Source organism: Miscanthus floridulus, unplaced genomic scaffold (genome assembly GCF_019320115.1).
Source record: "Miscanthus floridulus cultivar M001 unplaced genomic scaffold, ASM1932011v1 fs_522_1_2, whole genome shotgun sequence".
NCBI lineage: Eukaryota > Viridiplantae > Streptophyta > Magnoliopsida > Poales > Poaceae > Miscanthus > Miscanthus floridulus.
Window position 1 is genome coordinate 13,988 of NW_027096878.1, and position 17,251 is coordinate 31,238.

Consider the following 17,251-nt stretch of genomic DNA (forward strand, 5'->3'; position numbering starts at 1 on the left):
GAGTGCTTTGGTAGTGTGCTGTCTAGTATGCGTCATGTTTGTCCACGTTGCCAGCCTGCTCTAGATTAACCCCCAAAGGTCCATTTATTCATAGTAGTCCATAACACACTGCCGAACCATAGTGTTTATCCCACAAACTGAACAAGCAGATCTCTTCCACATTGTGTAGTGACCATTTATTGTCATTGCGACAGACAGTGAGGTAGGTGGCAAAGGTGAGTAATCATTCTAAGTGAACTATGACGACATTTTCCAGTGTGTGTTTGTTGGTCCTCTGTGTACTTACCAGCCAACTACATAAGACGGCTTCTTTGCCGAGTGTCCCAGACTTTGCTGAGTGTTTTTTATCGGACGTTCGGCAAATAGGCTATTTGCCGAGTGTTAGAGAGAAAGCACTCGGCAAACAACTGGCACTCGACAAAGAGGTGGTTTGCCCAGTGCCGAGCACTCGACAAACAATAACACTCGGCAAAGACCAGGTTTGTCGAGTGTCGGGCACTCGGTAAACCAGAACACTCGGCAAAGTGCCACCGCCGTTAATGGCCGACAGCCGCCGTTAACCCTTTACCGAGTGTCTTCTCCTGACACTCGACAAAGCGGTGATTTGCCGAGTGTCATTTTTGACACTCGGCAAACCATATTTTTTTTCACTTTTGACCTCCAAACTTTTTCTGCAGTCCTCATACAATACCTGGTACTACATGTTCTAATGTGGCACATTTCTCGGACTTTTTCTATATTTCTTTAATTTATTTTATTTAATTGAATTTTCTTGGATAATTCAAATTATAACTGCTAGTCATTCGAATAATGAAAAAAATAAATGGAAAAATGATATTCATGTTATTTAGTATAATGTGAGGCCGTATCCAGGAACAGACCACCAATTTCGAATATCTTGTTCACAAAACATGACCACGAATTTGCGGTCGAGTTATTTTTAAATTCTATAAAAAGCAAACGAAGTCCGAAAATCATGAAACTTGTCAAGATGTCATGATATCATATGTGGAGGCTGTGATAAAAATTTGAGAAGGTTTCGCGCAAGTTGTCACGTACGATGCTTGCAAACCGAAGAATCTCCGAAAAAGTTTCATGATTTCATGAAGAGGCCAACGACGTGGTAAGCATCGTATGTGACAAACTTGCGCGAAACCTTCTTAATTTTTTATCACAGCCTCCACATATGATATCATGACATCTCGACAAGTTTCAAGATTTTCGGTCTTCGTTTGCTTTTTATAGAATTTAAAAACAACTCGACCGCAAGTTCGTGGTCATGTTTCGTGAACAAGATGTTCAAAATTGATGGTCTGTTCCTGGATACGGCCTCACATTATACTAAATAACATGAATATCATTTTTCATTCATTTTTTTCATTATTCGAATGACTAGCCGTTATAATTTGAATTATTCATGAAAATTCAATTAAATAAAATAAATTAAAGAAATATAGAAAAAGTCCGAGAAATGTGCCACATTGGAACATGTAGTACCAGGTATTGTATGAGGACTACAGAAAAAGTTTGGGGGCAGGAAGAAAAAAAATAAAAATGGTTTGCCGAGTGTCTGCGTTTGGCGCTCGGCAAAGGAGCCTCTTTGCCGAGTGCTAGGACGGTTGGCACTTGGCAAAGAATTTTAATTTTTTTTAAAAAAAACCCATCTTTGTCGAGTGCCAGGCTGGGTGGCACTCGACAAAGAATTTAAAAAAATTAAAAAAAATACTTTGCCGAGTGCCAGATCGGGGGCACTCGGCAAAGATTTTTTAAAAAAAACCCCTCTTTGCCGAGTGCTAGGGCCAGGTGGCACTCGACAGAAAATTAAAAAAAAATACTTTGCCGAGTGCCAGATTGGGGGCACTCGGCAAAGGGGGGTTTAACCCCACCGGCCCAGCCAGCCCACACACACCGCACACACGCACACACACGTAGGCAGCTGACTGCGCCAGCGCCGCCGCGCCGTCGGAGGAGGAGAAAGAGAGAAGGAGGAGGAGAGGAGAGGAGGAAGAAGGAGGAAGAGAAGGAGGAGGAAGAAGGGGGGAGGAGGAAGAAGGAGGAGGCGCCCCAGCCGCCGTTGCCACGTCCCCGACGCTTCCCCAGTCGTCGTCTTATCCACCGGTGCCCTGGCCCCATCACCACCGCCGCCCTACGACGCCCACTAGGTATGCCCTACCATCATCGTCGTCGTAGTATTACTAGTAGTTGCGGTAGTAGTAGTGGTAGAGTAGCAGTGGTGGTAGTCGTAGGAGTGGTTATGACATTGTTATATATATGTGGTTGGATATAATCTTGTGCATGTCGGCCATCGTGCCGTTCATATATATGTGCATGTCGGCTATCGTGCTGTTGGTTTTCTTGCAGGTTTTGGAAACCTCACTGTGCAGGGGAGGTGCTGCCGAAAGTTTGTATTGACAGTTTTATGTTTCTTTTTTTTTGTAGAGAAGAGCCCGTCGGAGCGGAGCCGGAGTACCTCGACGACCCCTATCGCCTTCCTCGCCGCTGCGGGTCTGCCTGCACCGCGTCGCCTCGCCACTACACTGACCCGCCATTGCCCCGCTAGCCTGACTCCACCGCCACCCTAGGTATAACCCCTCTTTCCGTATCATGGTCGTAGATCACGTAACTTAGTTAGGCGTCTCCCGTTCGAAAGAGATACGGTTGGAAATATGCGGTACTGGATTGGCGACGGCGCAACTGACTCAGCCGCTACTTCCAGTCTCTCCCAGATTTGAGCAAGCAACACGAGCACGAGCCTGGCCATATGACCTCGGCAGGACACTTCACACCACCGGGTGGAGGCACTCGAGGTTATTCCTGGTTTATTCGTCGTTCATTGTTTTTTCATACCTTTCCTTTACATTATTGTAACATTAGGGTGAATATATTGTAGGCCCAGCTGGAACAAGAGAGTAGGATACAGGAGCAGATGCAGGCGAAAATGGAGAGGGTGGAGGCCGAGCGGGAGGCCAAGCAGCGGAGGATGGCGGAGATTCTTCAGTACATGCAAAGTCTTGGCGCCGCTACGGGTGTAGTTCCACCACCTTTGCTATTCGCTCCACCTCCACCTCCTCACTATTCTACTCTTGTGAGTATAAATGTTTTAGTTTGTATGTTCATGCTTACGGTCAAACCTAGTGGAGTATGAAAGTTTTATTCATGTATGGTATATATTTATCTTGTCTCACACATGCAATCTCTTCTCCTTTGTGCAGAATCAATCGGCGACATCGAACGATCCTCATGCTTCAGCGAATCCTTCACCAAATCAGTCTCATTGGCCATCTTGGTGATGATACAATGGTACTTCTATTTGCAATTGTGGTTGTAGATGATGGAGCACTTGGATTACTTGTGAAGTTATTTGTGATATATTGTGAGACATGTGACGTTTGTGATATATATGTGGTGTTGGTGATATATATGTGGTGTTGATGATATATATGTGATGTTGGTGATGTTTGTTATATATATCTTCTGTTTGTTTGGATGAGATGTAAAAAATAAATAAAAATGATGTTTTCAGTCATTTTGCCGAGTGCAATGGCCATGACACTCCGCAAAGTGACTACCTGAGAACATGTCGAGTGCAAAGACCAATGCACTCGGCAAACATCACAGATTTGCCAAGTGCCACGGGCCAGGTACTCGGCAAAGGTCGCCTGTTGGCCGAGTGTCTTGACAGGACACTCAGCAAATAGGCTACCTTTGCCGAGTGTCTTGCCGGTGACACTCAGCACAGTGGCCACCTTTGCCGAGTGTCTGAGTCAACGGCGCTCGGCAAAGCGGCGGCCTTTGCCGAGTGCTTGACCTTGACACTCGGCAAAGCCGCCGTCACGGTGGCGCTCGCCGTCACGACGACTTTTCTTTGTCGAGTGTCAGATTAGCGCTCGAAATTGAGGCACACATGTGGAATGTGAGAGGTAAACTACCATTCAAAGCGAATAGCTCCAAGTGCGCCCTAACAGTGTTCTGTCCGGTGTGCGCCACAGGTCTGTGTCTGCTGAATTCATACTGGGCAGCAAGAGGCTGTCTTTATACAGTAAGTAGTATTCATTAGTACATTTCTGCATTATACTATGCAGGCTGCAAACAACTACCTCTGCCTCTGTCCACAAATTTAAGCATTTGCAGTGTTTAAAATTTCTCCACAAATGTAAGCACTTGTTGCCTACTCGAACACTCCCCTCCCTCATCATTTAATTAATGTTTGCCATTTGAGGCATTGGTTATCTGTGAGGAAGGTGTTGATCACTTGATTGAGGTCTGGGGTATCGTGGTCATTTCCTCTCCTTAATCTGTCCTAAAAATCCTAAAAATGCTTACATTTATGGATGGAAGAAGTATCATCAGGCTTTGCTTTATGATGACTGCCAACCACCAATTATATTTATCGGCATCTAACAAAACTTGTTCATTATGTGTTGCATTGAGGCGCACACTGAAAAAGTTGAAGGAGATGATCTGTCAACAATTACCACCCTGTTCGGCAGGACTGAAAAATACTGTTCCGGCTGATTGTTGTGAGAGAAAAATACTGTTCTGGCAGGACGTGAACAGTGATTCTATGAGAGGAAAAACAAGCCAGCCGAACATGCTCTACAGTGCATATTTGACTACTAAATATTAAATGCTGTGTAGGCTATTAAAAGAATGATTTTTAAGTCTAGGAAGAAATGAAGAAACCATGCCCGTTTTTAGTTTCCTCCTTTATTAATGCAGCTGAAGCAAAAATGACTTTCAACTGGATAGAAGGGATCAAGGGAGTAGATATTTGTCTTGTGTCAGTCCCTGAATTGCACATTGATTTGAAAATCACAAGGAGAGTCATGCAAAACCACCCAGAACTGTTGTTTAGTATAGGTCAATTGCAAACTTGACCATGATTCTTTCTTGCAGTGCTGGCTGAATTACTGAAGTTTGGGAGCTTCCTATTTTGAACACTTTTCGAATCATATATGATATCGCTGGGCTCTTGGTACTGTTCAATCATATATATATTGCATGGTTTTTACAGAATCTTCTAAATTTTCACCAGTAGCACATCTATAAATTTTGCATGGTTTTTACAGAATCTTCTACCATGGAGCTGCCATGTGTATAGATTGTTTGGATCTGTTCTTGATTTCGATCTAAGGCTCGCAGGTTTTATGGCACCCATCAAATTTAGGCATATGCTCTGAGTCTTAGGTTTTGGGACTCAAATGTTTTTTCATTGATCTGAATTTGCTAAGATTTTGTGGTCCATCTTTTTCATTCTTAGTTTCTTATTGAATGAGTCATTTGCCATTCTTTATTTTCAACTGTTCTAGTGTTATCCTTAGCATTTGAGATGCATGAATTGTTTTTTTTTCCTCATTGTGAAGGAATGGTATATTTTCTTATAAAATCCCTCTTGGTGGTATGTCTGTATCTATGGAATCCCATTTATTAACATTCGGTTCTTTTCCTTGCCCAATACAAGTTGATTGACATATGAAACCATTTATCTGAGCTGGCAAGACATGACATTGGTGCTTGATCAAAAGCGCTGGAAGAAAATTCTCGAGAAGAAGCAACAGCAAGCTTAAGGTGAGCCGATTTCTCCTGTCATATTAGCGTTAGGTGATGCACCTGCTCACACTTATGTTTAAGTCAGTGGGGTACACTTTTAATCAGATGATGACAGTCGATGCCAATCATGTCATGTTTTAACATGTTTCTGTTTCCTCTTGTGTGTTATTGTACTTTCCAACTCCTTGGGACAGTTGACTGAGCTTGTGTCAAGTCATCAATTGTGGTGCAGAAAGTTTAAGAGCTCTCTCTCTCCCTCTTTGTATTGGTTGAGGTTCTCCTTTTTGGTCCCTTGTGTGGTGTTACATAAAAAAATTGTTATGTTTGCTCCAGCTCAAATCCTCAGACGACGTTCCGATTTCAGAATGATTTGTCCATCCGTAGAATCTCTATGATCTTTTTCAACATGCGATGTGTTATATAGCATCTGCTGCATTGGGCCGATTGTGTACTCCAAATAAATTCTACCGTTTTTTTTTGATATAATAATTGTCGTTGCCGATCCTCTGGTAGTAACACATAAATAAAGGAGTTAAATGCACTGGTGGTCCATCAACTTGTACTCTAGTTTCACTTAGGTCCATCAACTCTGAAAGTGGGTTTTTGGATCCATCCTCTTTCTTTGTGGCGCATTCTAGCCCATACCCTATTTATTTCAATTTTTTAATCCACATGACACCTCACCTCCGGGGGTCCAGGTGGCACACGCATGCAGGTGCATGTGCATGCACGTCGGCAAGCGTATATATTGATATATTCACACGCACAGACAGGACCTGACCTACTCGCAACTTGCAAGATGCGCGCGCGCGCAAGCCATGTCCCCGCCGGCGGCGACCGGCGGCGCCGGTGGTGCTCGCGATGGTCACGCTAACTCTGGCCTCGGCGAGCCGCTGCTCCGGAACGGCGGCGGCGGCGTCCACGCCCGGGTGGCGGTGACCGTGGCCAACGGTGGCGCGGAACCGGCGGTTGAGAAGAAGCGAAGCGCCGAGGACAGGTACTGGGTGGAAATCGACCAGCCGGATAATCTGAAGAACATTTTCACACACCACCGGTTCTTGATCTTCGCTCGTTTGATCGCAATCATCTTCTTCTTCATATGGCGGGTGAAGAACAACATCGCCGACATCGAGTGGCTGTGGGCGCTCTCCGTCGCCGGCGACGTCTGGTTCGGCTTCTCATGGCTCCTCAACATGCTCCCGAGGATGAACCCCATCAAGAGCATCCCCAACCTCGCCGCGCTCAAGCTGCAGCACGACCTCCCGCGCCCGGACGGCAGCTCCAGCCTCCCGGGGGTCGACGTCTTCATCAACACGGCGAACCCCGTGGAACAGCCGATCCTGTGCACAATGAACTCCGTCCTCTCCATCCTCGCCACCGACTACCCGGTGGAGAAGCACGCCTGCTACCTCTCCGACGACGGCCGGGCGCTGGTCCACTACGAGGCGCTGGAAGAGACGGCGAGGTTCGCCGCGCTGTGGGTGCCATTCTGCCGGAAGCACTGCGTCGAGCCGAGGGCGCCTGAGAGGTGCTTTTATGATGAGCTGCTGAGAGCGCCGACGTACGCCGGCGGGTCGCCGGAGGATTTCGTGGAGGACCACCGGTGCGTGCGCCGGGAGTACGAGGAGTTCAGGGCGCGGATCGGCATGCTCTTCGACACGGTTCGCCGGCGGTCTGACGCGTACAACACCGCCGGGAAATCTGGAGGAGGCGTGTAGGCTACTTGGATGGCTGATGGGACACAATGGCCCGGTGCATGGATTGATCCAACAGAGAACCATATGAAAGGCCACTACGCACCGATTATTAAGGTACTTCTTTTGTTATTTCCCTGTCATCATCATGCCTATGCATTGTTATACATTTGTTGATGAAAGTGGAGTAGTTAGTACCAAATTTCATTGCTGACGAAAGATTACACTACTTAGAATCAATTTGGCACGCATTGACATTGACAGGTGATGTTGGAGCAGCCAGGCCATACGCCTCAGCTTGGGCAGCCCAATGGCGTCGTCAACAGATGTCCAATGACCTGAGTGCAACTGACTCGCATCTGCCCATGCTTGTCTACGTGGCACGCGAGAAGCACCCGACCAGCTACGACCACCAGAAGAAGGCCGGCGCCATGAACGTGCAGCTGCGCGTGTCGGCGCTGCTCTCCAACGCGCCCTTCATCATCAACTTCGACTGCGACCACTACATCAACAACTCGGGGGCGTTCCGCGCCGCCATGTGCTTCATGCTCGACCCCAGGGAAGGGGAGGACACGGCGTTCGTGCAGTTCGCGCAGCGGTTCGACGACGTCGATCCGGAGGACAGGTATTGCAACCACAACCGCGTCTTCTTGGACGGCACCATGCTCGCTCTCAACGGCCTCCAAGGCCCGTCGTACCTGGGCACCGGGTGCATGTTCCGTCGCTCCGCGCTCTACGGCGGAAAACCTCCGCGCCGGCAACCACGATGGCAGCGGCATCGCAGTCGATGCTAGTGCTTTCGGCAACTCGACACCCTTCCTAGAATCAATACGGCTCGCCGGCTATCGTCGGCCTGCTGCTGCCGTGTGCACACTGGATGATGAGTCGATCACCACCGAGCTGCTGAACGTCATGGCGTGCGCGTACGAAGCTGGGACTAGCTAGGGCAGGGGCATCGGGTGGGTCTACAACATCGCAACCGAGGATGTGGCCACCGGCTTCCGCGTGCACCGGCAGGGATGGTTCTCCAGGCACTGCACCATTGAGCCTGCCGCCTTCCGCGGCACCGCGCCGATCAACCTCGCCGAGCGCCTCCTCCAGATCATGCGGTGGTCGGGCGGGTCCCTGGAGATGTTCTTCTCCCACAACAACCCGCTCCTCGCCGGCGGCTGGCTGCTGCTGGCCGTTCGCCAAGATGCCGACGCGCATGTGCATGCACCTACATGCGTGTGCCACCTGGATTAAAAAATTGAAACAAATAGAGTATGGGCTAGGAATGCGCCACAAACAAAGATGATGGACCCAAAAACTCACTTTCAGAGTTGATAGACCTAAGTGAAACTAGAGCACAAGTTGATGAATCACCAGTGCATTTAACTCTAAATAAAGATACAAAATTAAAGAAAACAACGTCATCTGGCTGTACATTCCTTCTAGTTTATGGAACTGGCGACGAGAACAAGAAACCATCATCACACGAGAACAAGAAGCCATCATCAGGGCGTACAGTCTATGAAGGGGTCTTCTCTAGAGATGACACAGCGGGACAACTCCTTCCGGAGCACGAAAGGAAACAGAGCACATCTTGAGGCTCTGTTCTCAATATTGAGCTGACTGCAATGGTCTTCAAGCCATTCTGGAGTGCAACCTCCATTGACACAGAACTTCATGACCTCGAGGATCCTGGCTCTCTCAACAAAGAACTTTGCGAAATCAACCTGTGACTTCTCTCCTATATACGATTGTCTTGAGGCTGTGGTCAAGACACTCGACAGGAGCAGATGGGTCACAGTGCACAGCGTCTTTCGGACCAGTCGTCTTCCAGCTGGTATAACAGTAGAACTTGATCTTGAGCTTCTCCAAGCAAGGAAAGCATCTTAAATAGGCTATGACAACCTCCAACTTTGGCAATTCAGGCATCTGTAATGCCAAGATCTTGACAGTGGAGAACCGCTCCACCAAGCTGACAGGAACCATGCTCTTAAAAATTGACTTGTCGTTGAGCGCAACAATGGGGAAGCCAGTTGCGAGGTAACCTATCAACTCGGAGGGAATTCCATGTGAGCCATTATAAAAGATTGTAATTCTTTGTGAGCCACTGGAAAAGTTCGGCGGACTTCAGCGTACTGCTCTAATTTTTTTGCCCTCCATGTCACTGCCGTTAGATTGAGCTCTAACGGTGTCAAACTGTAGGTGTAAAAAGTTAAAAACTCTTAGGTCTAAATATGTCATTAATTGTTTTAGCATCTTAACGACTTCAAAGGAAAAAAAAATCAAAACTAGAAAATTGTAGATCTTGTCGGGATCTATAATTTTCATATAAAAATTATCTTCATTTAATTCCGCAAAAAAAGATATGATTTGATATGATTAATATATCTTAGAAAAATCATATCTTTTTTGTGGTATTAAATAAAGATAATTTTTATATAAAAATTATAGATCTCGACGAGATCTACAACTTTCTAGTTTTGAGTTTTTTTCATTTGAAATAGTTAAGACACTAAAAAAAACTAATGACATATTTAGACCTAAGTGTATTTTTAACTTTTCACACCTGCAGACACCGTTAGAGCCCAATCTAACGGCAGTGGCATGAAAGATGAAAAAAAAAGTTAGGTGACGCTGAAGTCCACCAAACTTTTTCAGTGGCTCGTAGAAAATTACTATATTTTTTAATGGCTCACGGTGAATTCCCTCGTCATCTTAAGGTTTGTTGCACCGAGTATCCTTACCGACGGACCAGTCTCCATCGCATGCAGAAGAAGACGTTCCAAGCTTGCAGCATCCTCGACGACTAGATCGGTCAGAACGTTGCTGCTTGGCATGGGGCTGACCGAGACGGCCAGGTACCTGAGCCTCGATAGGGAGAGGCGCAGCCGACGGTGGCCGGAATTGGCGTGAAGCACCAAAGACTCGATGCCGGGGCTATTGGAGATCATGCGCTGGAGGAGCTCCTCAGTGATGTCGACGTAACGGAGCGAGAGGTAGGTCAGGCAGGGGAAGGCCAGCGTCCCACAGCCGGACGGGAACGAACAGCCTCTGAGGTCAAGCACGCGGAGGGAGGCGAAGCGGAGTGCAGAGGCGGGCAGCTCATCGGGGCGAAGGCCGTTCAAGGTGAAATGGAGTACCAGGTCCTGGAGCGCGTCGAACACCGTCAGGCAGAGCCAATCGTCGTAGATGCGGATGTTGTCGTCGAGTTGGATGTTTGTGGTGGCGAGGTGGCGGACGGGGCCCGGGTGAGCAGCAAGGATCTGGGAGATGACCCGGATCCGATCTTCTTCGTACACGACCCCGCTGAAGCTGTCGTCAAGGTTGAGCGGCGCGGAGCGCCACACGGGGCGCCAGCTGCGGGAGAGGACGGCGGTGCGAGCGCCCTCCTCGGGTTTGAGGAGGGTGACTATGGCGCCGAGGACGCCGTCCGGGAGGCAGCTGATCAGGTCCGGCCCGTCGTAACTGGGGATCTCTTTGTTGCGCTCCGGCTTCCGCTCCCGCTCCGGCTTCGGCTTTCTAGAGAAGAGGATGCGGTCCATGGTGGTACGGGGAGATCAGATCGGCATCCAGGAGGATGTCAACCCCGTCCCGATTTAGGTCCTAGGGTTTGGGCGAGGAAGGAAGGGGGCCAAGGAGGATGAGCGAGGGGAGGGGTCTCGTCCAATCCCTCTTCTAAGTTCTAAAAAGGCTCACCTCTTGGGCTCATTGGCTGTGTGTATCTACAATACTGTATCTGTTTAGCACAGGGCGATGATGATGATGCAGTCTGATTATAATTGTACATATGGTCACCATCCAGTTTCGTTGTTCGTTCATGTAAGATTATTTTTCTTGATAATATCTGTGAGCTGCAAAGCCTTGGGACGCTGTTCCAAATGAAATCAGAATGGCATCCACAAGGGAAGAACTTGCTGATTGATCACCTTATTTGTAGCTATATGTGAGATTTAACTTTCTGTGCTTATGTACGGTGTGTATCTGGTTTTGTCATTAAAACCGGGTGCTACAATCTCTTCTAGTTCAACCTAATGAACTTTTTATGCAAAAATGAGGGAAGGAATTGTCTAATTTTTTTAGATGAACTAGAGGAGAATTGCGGATAACCGTTGGAGCACTGCCCCGTGCTCAGGGCATGTTTTGTAGAGCTTTTCTGGAGGAGCTCTACCAAACATTTTATAGGAGGAGCTGCTTTTCCAGTGAAAACATAGGAACCTGAACTATTTTAAACTAAAAAAGGGCTCCGGCTCCTCTGAAGGAGCCCTTCCAAACACCCTCTTAGTGACATGATTCATAACCTATTGACCTTTTGGTTCCAATATAATAGGGAAGCTCCACAATTCTTTAGCTATATTTTTCTCGTGTGGATTAGGGGGCATGAATAGTGAGTGATAGAGCAGGCAATAGAGACTCCCTTTTCAGAGGTCCTGGGTGTGAACTAGATGTCGGGAATGATTGGTTATGGTGCAGTTGGCGGTGGCATCGGTGTAGCACGGACGGAGGCTAAAAAGCTTCAAGCGGACTTATTTTTTGATTTTCTAGGCGCAAAGTACTAGAAACCATTGGTGATGGGAATATTTTTTTCCATTTCCAATATTTATTGAAAAAGTTGCAAATTCTATTTTTAGGATTATTTTTTGGTATGTTGGAGATGCTCTTATATGCTACTCCGTAATATTGATTCGGCTAACAACCCTTTTTCTAAATTTGGTAAAAGGAGGAAACTAAACTCCTTGGTTATTTGTAGCTATGAACGAGGCATGAAGTTTTGGCCACACAAACAACACAGGGCACTCCCAACCCAAAAACCACATGGTTTCTATATTCATTAATTAGGCTGCCACTACTACACAAAGTATTTTTAGGGGCGGCTGGTAATCTTTTATAAGAGCGGTTTGGCCAGCCGCCCCTACCGAACTGTCTCTATAAATCATGCATTTGTAGGGGCGGTTCCCAGGCCGCCCCTACAAATCGATTTGTAGGGGCGGTTGGTGATTGAGTCGCCCCTACAAATCGATTTGTAGGGGCGGCTGGTATTACGAACCGTCCCTACAAATCAATTTGTAGGGGCGGCTCAATCACCAACCGCCCCTACAAATCGATTTGTAGGGGCGGCTGTAGTGCTAGCTGCCTCTATAATACCTGTTTGTAGGGGCGGTTCAATCTAGAACCACCCCTACAGTACGTTTTTCCGCAAAAAAAATCAAATTTACAATTCAAATTCGACCAGAACTGTTTGTTTTCACGTATTCCATCCAGCGTTCGTGTTGCCGAACGCCCCGCGACCAACGTTCCGAACGTGACTACCAACACAATAGTATTATATAAACTACAATTACAAGTCCAATTCATAAGGATATATACAATCCATCATTTAATATACAAATTCCATAAACATTGTTATCAACGTCCTAGAGCTAGCCTTTCAGTCTCACGAATGTGTTGGTACTGAGGATTTCTACCTAAGTCAGACTCTCGGTCATGGTAGGCGCCTTTGACGTGTACAATCTGGTCCAATATGAAGTTACAAAGGTCGCTGACAAGCTCTAAGAGTTGGTCATCCTTATATGGGTCTTTTTTCATTCCTTTCTCTTCTCTCCACTACAAAAGAACAAGTTTTGGTTTAGTATTTCATACCATGTACGAAGTTTTTATACTACTGATGAAGAGGTTCAAATTTACTCTTAAGGGGTGTCTCCTGTAGGCACTGGTGTTACTCATCATAGAACATATATAGTATCCACAATGTATACTTCCAGGCCTCTGCTTGGGGCACTGTGTGTTTTGCATATGAAAATGTTAGGTAATGCTTTTGACAGCCATGTAACGGAGTACTGAAGAAGTAAGTTACACTTACTGTATATAGTGTTTTTATAGCCAGCTTTTCCTTCCTCGCTGGATCATGCCTTCCGTGATGATGAGTGACATAGAACCTAAATGCCATGTTCGAATTATTTTAGCAAATACAACTTGTTAGTATCCATAAGTGAACGTTACAAGTATATATACAAACATATAAGCTAATGAGGATTGTCGATATGTATACGTCTTGAGAATCGATTTGGAGACTTTGTATGTCACCGGGTCCTTATCTATTGAATCAAAGACCCATGCCATGCTCCTCCCGACATCGACGGCTATACAAATCCAGTGGTTGCTGCATGGATTTAATTATAGAACTAGATAAGCTCTTTTACATCGAATAAAATATATCGAACAAAGCTTTAAGTATATAGTTGAACTTACTCGAAGTTGTATGGTAGCCATATAGTAGAGTATTGTTGTAGATTTTTGAAAGCCAGAGCAATGTATGCCGCAACCTTAAGGGACTCTTCCTTTAGTTTCGCCATACAGATGCGCTCTTTCTCCCGAAGAGTCTTTACAATAGCTAGCTCTTTGGCATCCACTGTCCACTGTTTAGGGTAATTAAAATTTGGTTGGGTTATAGCTTGAGGGTCTACATACCCGGCTTTCAGACTTGGCATTTGTTTGATAATGTGCACTTGCATTCTACAAATCATGGCGTTGGTTAGTTACAACAAAATTCTTTATTCATATCATATCGGGAGGACAAGGACTTACAAGCACCACGTGTGAATTAGATTCATCTCCATGTGTGCATGTCATTGAAGTCAAAGACAATTTTCCCGGCTGGGCTTCCAAATGTGCGGGTGGGGAAGCATGCTTGTACGAGATCTATGCTCGTTGGGAGAACACGCAAGTACCAATCATGGAACCTTCTCATTCCAAGTGGTAGGCGCCGGATGTCCCGGTTTGGTATAAAGTGCTTGCCTCTTTCATATGTTTTCGGGCAATCCTTTGACCATTTGATGTCATCGATATTTGGATACTGCTTTGCAATTTGGTGGAGTTTGCTAGTTACGGCCTCCTCAGAACCCCATTCTGGGACTTGTTTAACTTGGTTCTCAGGCTTTAACGGGTCATGTGAATACCACTTGGACACCGACGAGACGTCTTTCACCGGAACATAAACTGGCCTTATGTTGATTGGAATCTTCTTTCGAAGTTTCCATTCAGGCACGTCCTCGTCTTCTTGTGCATCACCTTCTTCAGGAGGCACTCATTGTTCATGTATCGGCTGTGCTTGTTGAGAAGATTGTGGCATCTCATCATGCACTTGCTTGGTACGAGCTAGAGAAAGTTGTGGCATCTCATCAGGCACATGCTCGCTAGGAGGCGGGGAAGAATGTGGCATCTCAGGTACGTGGTGGTCACGAGACGGTGAAAATATCTCCCCAACCTCAACAACTCGGTCCAAATTTGGGAGAGGGGGAGGCGGCGAAGAAGCAGTCAATATAATGTCCCGTTTGTGCCAAAGGATGAACTGCCTAATAACGTCTCCGAGTAACACCAGCCCCTCGGGAGTTGCGTAGTCTATCCTCCACTGCATGAACTCGAGCTTCACGGTATGCACCTCAACCCTAGTGTAGTCCAGCGGTATCTTATTATTGTGGTGTAAGCCACTGGGAGGATGTGCCACACCCGTTGCCACCTCCATCACAGTGTTCTATCGGCCGCTTAGAAACACCAAGGTGCAACTAGTTGGTTCCCATATGCAATCGACAGGGGGTTGAGGCTGCAGTGGAACCTTGGCTGCTAGGAACTTTTGGAGGGCTGCCAGCTAATGCCAGTTCTCCTGGCGGCGTCACTAACATCCGTGGCTCCATAGACAGTCCTTGCTCCTCCAGCGCCTTCGCAACTAGCGCCTTCACTTGGAGCTCAAGACTAGTCTCCCAGTCTCGGCCATGTTTCTTGTACATGTGCCTGTCCTCTTCGAATCCTTGCTTCTAGGTCGTCCTTTTCCCTAGCCCCCTAGTGTGGCCAATATGCTCCTTGTTTCCCAAGCCAAGGCTAAGCTCGTCCCTCTCTCTGGAAGGATTGAAGGAGCCCTTCTCCTTATCTTCAGCATATTTCAGTATCCTTGATACCGCCTCTTGGGTCTCCGGCTTATCAAACTTAAGATTACTGCCGAATGATTCTGTACTCCTCGCATATATCTAGTTCCTTGAGCATACCTTCAGATTCATCACATCGATATTCCCAGCAGCTGCGGCCTCTTCGTCGATCTTCCTAAACTGCTCTTCCTTAGCATAGTAGCCACCGGGGCCTAGATGATGGTGGTGTTTGTTCCTCTTCGCCAGCTCGGTGTTATGGGCACTGAGCTCCAATGCCTCCAGTGAAGTCTTCTGAGCCACGAGCTCCTCCCATTGACTAGGAGTTATTTTGCCGAACTCTTTGAAGGGAGTTAACCCCTTTTGGATATACTTCGTATTGAGCTCTGACCTCCAACGTCGGAATACCTCTCCCATCATCCTGAAAGCATTTTTTTACCAGTTCGTGCTTACCCTCCGAAAATCTAAACCTCAGGTGCCTATCCCATAGTTCATTCTTTTTGTTCTCTGGTACCTCTTTCCAGTTAGAGATTGCTGGATTCAATTTATCTCTTACTAGGGCCTCGATCGCATTACGGAATCGTCCTCTTAATTCCTTCAGCTCAAGGACCTCCCCTGCTGGCCCAACCTCCGTTATCACATAGCATGCCTTATCTGGATATAGATTTTCTTTTCTATCCCCTCGTTTCCTCTTAGGCTTGGTAGTCGTGGTTGTGTCTTCAGGTTGTGGAGCAGAGGCATCATGATCCGTCTCTGTGGTTGTTGCCTCTGCTCTCCTTTCCTCTACTCTGTCTTGTCCAGTGAGATGTCGCGGATGTTGATGTCGTCTTTTACGAGTTTTAGGAGGGACCTGTATATACGACATGTCAAAGTGTTAGCAGAGATAACACAACCAAAGCTTTAGCAAAATTTACAAGCTAAGGCTTTTCCCTACCTCCTCGTTCGGGTCAAAGTCCTTGTCCAAATCTTCCTCCCTTGGCCTCCTTCTGGCTTCACGTGGGAAAGGATCCTCGGGACTCACATATCCCTCTTCTGAGTCATCATCAGCATCATCCTCTTCTTCTTCGCCTTCAGCAGCCTCTCCTTCGGGGCCTTCCTCCTCGTCATACTGCTCCTAAGTAAGCATCACTTCTAGATCATTTTGTACCTCCTTATTGAACTGTTCCTGAGTAAGCTGGTCCTTTAGTGCTTGCTCCTCAAGGGTTGGCTACTCATCATGCTCGGGGCATCGGGCTGCACTGTCTAGTGTCCGCGATATTATTTCGCGCTTTGTTCTAATAGATGCAAGAAAGTATGCTTTAGGTACGCGAGAAGGTATACGAAATCAAAAAGGTCTATAAACCAAAGTAGTCCTATAAAACAACAATATATAAAAAAATGAGAAGTAGCAGTGGTAGAGGCCTCAGAAACATGTCAAACATCATCTGATCTTGAACTTGGAGCATCAAGGCATCATAACAGAGAAGAGAGGAGAAGGTAATGTAGGGGAGGCTGCTAATGATGCCAAGTTCCTCACAAGTTCTTGATCATCAGCTCATATTCCATATAATGTATGGACTTGGACAATTTCATCATCGGCAAAACAAAGGAGAGGAGAGGAGAGGGGAGATTTGGCAAAAAAGCAACATTTGCTTAACAAACATAGAGAGGAAAAGGTGTAAAAAAAGCAGCTGCTGCTTCCCAAACATAGAGGATAGGAAAGGTGGCAAAAATAGAGGAGAGGGGAGATTTGACAAAAAAAGCAGGTGCTGCTTTCCAAAAAAAGCAATAGCTGCCATACTGACTTTGCTCAATCACACGTGAACATCATATGCTTAATATCTTCCAAACCTGATAGACAGATCGGACAATCAGAAGTAGTAGACAGTAGTAGTAGGGAAGTAGTATAAGTAGTTGATAGAAGTACAAGTAGTTGATAGGAGACAGAAGTAGAAGTAGTAAACAGTAGTAGTAAGGAAGTAGTAGAAGTAGTAGAAGTAGCAAAAAAAGCAACAACTGCTTAGGAGAGGAGAGAGTAGAGTGGAGTAGAGAACAGTAGTAGTAGAAGAGGAGTGGTAGAGTAGTAGGAGAAGAGCAGGAGGACAGTATAGTAGTAGAGTAGCA

The 17,251-nt window shown here is 46.5% G+C and overlaps 1 protein-coding gene and 1 pseudogene across 1 annotated transcript; one reads left to right on the forward strand and one right to left on the reverse strand.

Annotated features, from left to right (window-relative positions):
• The first annotated feature begins 6,368 nt into the window (after window positions 1-6,368).
• On the forward strand, window positions 6,369-8,489 carry LOC136532096 (probable mixed-linked glucan synthase 8; annotated as a pseudogene).
• Window positions 8,490-8,957: 468 nt separating this feature from the next.
• On the reverse strand, window positions 8,958-10,780 carry LOC136532097 (F-box/FBD/LRR-repeat protein At1g13570-like). The gene is made up of 2 exons (XM_066524707.1): window positions 9,988-10,780; window positions 8,958-9,280 (listed from the first exon to the last, which is right to left on the reverse strand). Exons 1-2 carry the CDS (start codon window positions 10,775-10,777, stop codon window positions 8,958-8,960), a joined length of 1,113 nt encoding a protein of 370 aa, XP_066380804.1. The 5' UTR covers window positions 10,778-10,780.
• Between the last annotated feature and the right edge of the window lie 6,471 nt (window positions 10,781-17,251).

Excerpts from the sequence above, each read along its gene's own strand:
- LOC136532097 (XM_066524707.1), bottom strand. The coding sequence starts at position 10,777 with ATGGACCGCATCCTCTTCTCTAGAAAGCCGAAGCCGGAGCGGGAGCGG. Across the intron at positions 9,281-9,987 it reads TCTGCATGCGATGGAGACTG|GTTACCTCGCAACTGGCTTC; the intron begins GTCCGTCGGTAA and ends CCGAGTTGATAG.